Source organism: Sceloporus undulatus, unplaced genomic scaffold (assembly GCF_019175285.1).
Source record: "Sceloporus undulatus isolate JIND9_A2432 ecotype Alabama unplaced genomic scaffold, SceUnd_v1.1 scaffold_15730, whole genome shotgun sequence".
NCBI lineage: Eukaryota > Metazoa > Chordata > Lepidosauria > Squamata > Phrynosomatidae > Sceloporus > Sceloporus undulatus.
In genome coordinates, this window is record NW_024818647.1 from 1 (window position 1) to 1994 (window position 1994).

The following is a 1994-nucleotide window of genomic DNA, read 5'->3' on the forward strand; positions in this document are numbered from 1 at the left end:
ACTAAGATTACCAGCTTCTGCTTGAGAGCATCTCTTTCCAAAAATGTCCGGGATGTCCTGATCTCACCATTATGGACCCCAATTGTGAAGAGCCCTGGTTCAGTGGCCTGGACCAGATGGTAAGAGAGCCAAGCATTGTGCCCAGAGTCAGCATCCACCGCCACCACCTTGGTCACCAGATAGCCCTCCTCCGCGGAGCGAGGCACCATCTCAAACAAGGCTGAACCCTCCGCTCCCTGAGAAGGGTAAAGGATTTGAGGGCTCTTGTCATTCTGGTCCAGGATAAAGACCTTCACAGTGGCAGTGCTGCTGAGGGGTGGGGAACCTCCATCTTGGGCCCTCACCTCCACCTGAAATTCCCTGCACTGTTCATAGTCGAAGGAGCGCTGAGCATAGATGATGCCAGTTTCAGAGTTAATGGAGAGGTAAGATGAGAGAGGCAGCTCCTTAATGTTGCTTCTGAGGAGGGAGTAAGTGATTTGGGCATTGCGTTCCAGATCTGGATCTGAGGCTCGAATACGGAAAATGGAGGTTCCTGAAGGATTGTTCTCTGGTACAAAGGCACTGTAGGAGGATTTCTCAAAAGTAGGGGAGTTGTCATTGATATCTGAAATCTTCAAGGAGATGGTCTTCTCTGTTGAAAGAGGAGGTGTGCCTTTGTCTGTTGCTATGATAGTGATATTGTACTCTGGAGTGCTTTCCCTGTCCAAAGGGCCATCTGAAAGAAGCTTATAGAGGTCATTAGAGGTTGACAGTACTTTGAATGGCGAACTGGACTTTAAGTAGCAAGTAATTTCCCCATTATCTCCAGAATCTCTGTCATTAATGTTGATAAGAGCTACCAGAGTTCCTGCTGCAGAATCTTCTGGTATTGGACCGGATAAGGAGGCAAGAATAACTTCTGGGGAATTGTCATTCTCATCTGTCAGTTTTATTTCAACATTGCATTGAGCTGCTAATCCACCTCCATCTCTCGCTTCTACTGTCATCATATATCTTTCTGTTTCTTCAAAGTCCAGAGCCTCCTTAACTGTAATTTTCCCATTTTGTGTATCCAAGTTGAATTTTTGTCGGGCACGTTCAGGGATGTTTCTAAAGGCATAGGTAATTTGGCCATATGAACCTGCATCACTGTCTGTGGCTTTCACCTGTACCACTAAAGACCCAAATGGTGTGTTCTCCCTCAGGGTCACAATATACATCTTTTGAGTGAAAACAGGTGGATTGTCATTGGCATCAATGACAGAAATCCATATTTTGGCTGTCCCTGTTTTGGGAGGCTTCCCTCCATCCAGAGCTGTAAGTATTAAATGGAAACTGCTTTCACTTTCATGATCCAACTGTTTGTTTAGCACTAATTCTGCATATTTCTTCCCATATTCTCTTTCTCTGACTTCCAAAGCAAAATACTTATTTTTGTTAAGTTGGTAATCCTGGAGAGTATTCACCCCAATGTCAGGATCCTCTGCTTGCTCTAATATAAATGTTGTTCCTGGTAAAGTGGATTCTACTATCTCTAGCTGGATATCACCATGTACAAAATGAGGTGCATTGTCATTTATATCCTGGATCTCTACAGTTATGTGAAAGATATTCATGGGGTTTTCAGCCATTACTTTAAAATGGATGGGGCAGGGTATACTTTCCCCACATATTTCCTCTCTATCAATCTTTTCATTTACAAAAAGATTCCCATTTTCTGAACTTATAGAGAAATACTGCTTTCTGCCTAGAGAAAGGATGTGCAGATTGCTCTTTGCTATTTCTCCAGTATTCAGCCTCAGATCTTTAGCAAGATTTCCCACAACGGAGCCCTTTTCCATTTCTTCAGGAACTGAATACTGAATGTTCTGTGATGCAGCTTTGCAGAACAAAGAGAAGAATAAGAGAAGTACTTGCCTTTGTAGTGGTCTGCTGTTCTCTTTGTGTCTGTCTTCCATTCCACCAAATAATGAGAAAAAATGCTTTATCTTCATTTAGTCTCAAATAAGCTG

General features: G+C 43.1%; 1 protein-coding gene across 1 annotated transcript; it reads right to left on the minus strand.

Annotated features, from left to right (window-relative positions):
• Positions 1-5: 5 nt before the first annotated feature.
• LOC121918544 (protocadherin gamma-B5-like) lies at positions 6-1940 on the minus strand (the record flags this gene model as incomplete). The annotated part of the gene is made up of 1 exon (XM_042444575.1): positions 6-1940. A coding segment is annotated over exon 1 (1935 nt), but the record flags the coding sequence as incomplete, so codon positions are not given.
• Positions 1941-1994: the final 54 nt, after the last annotated feature.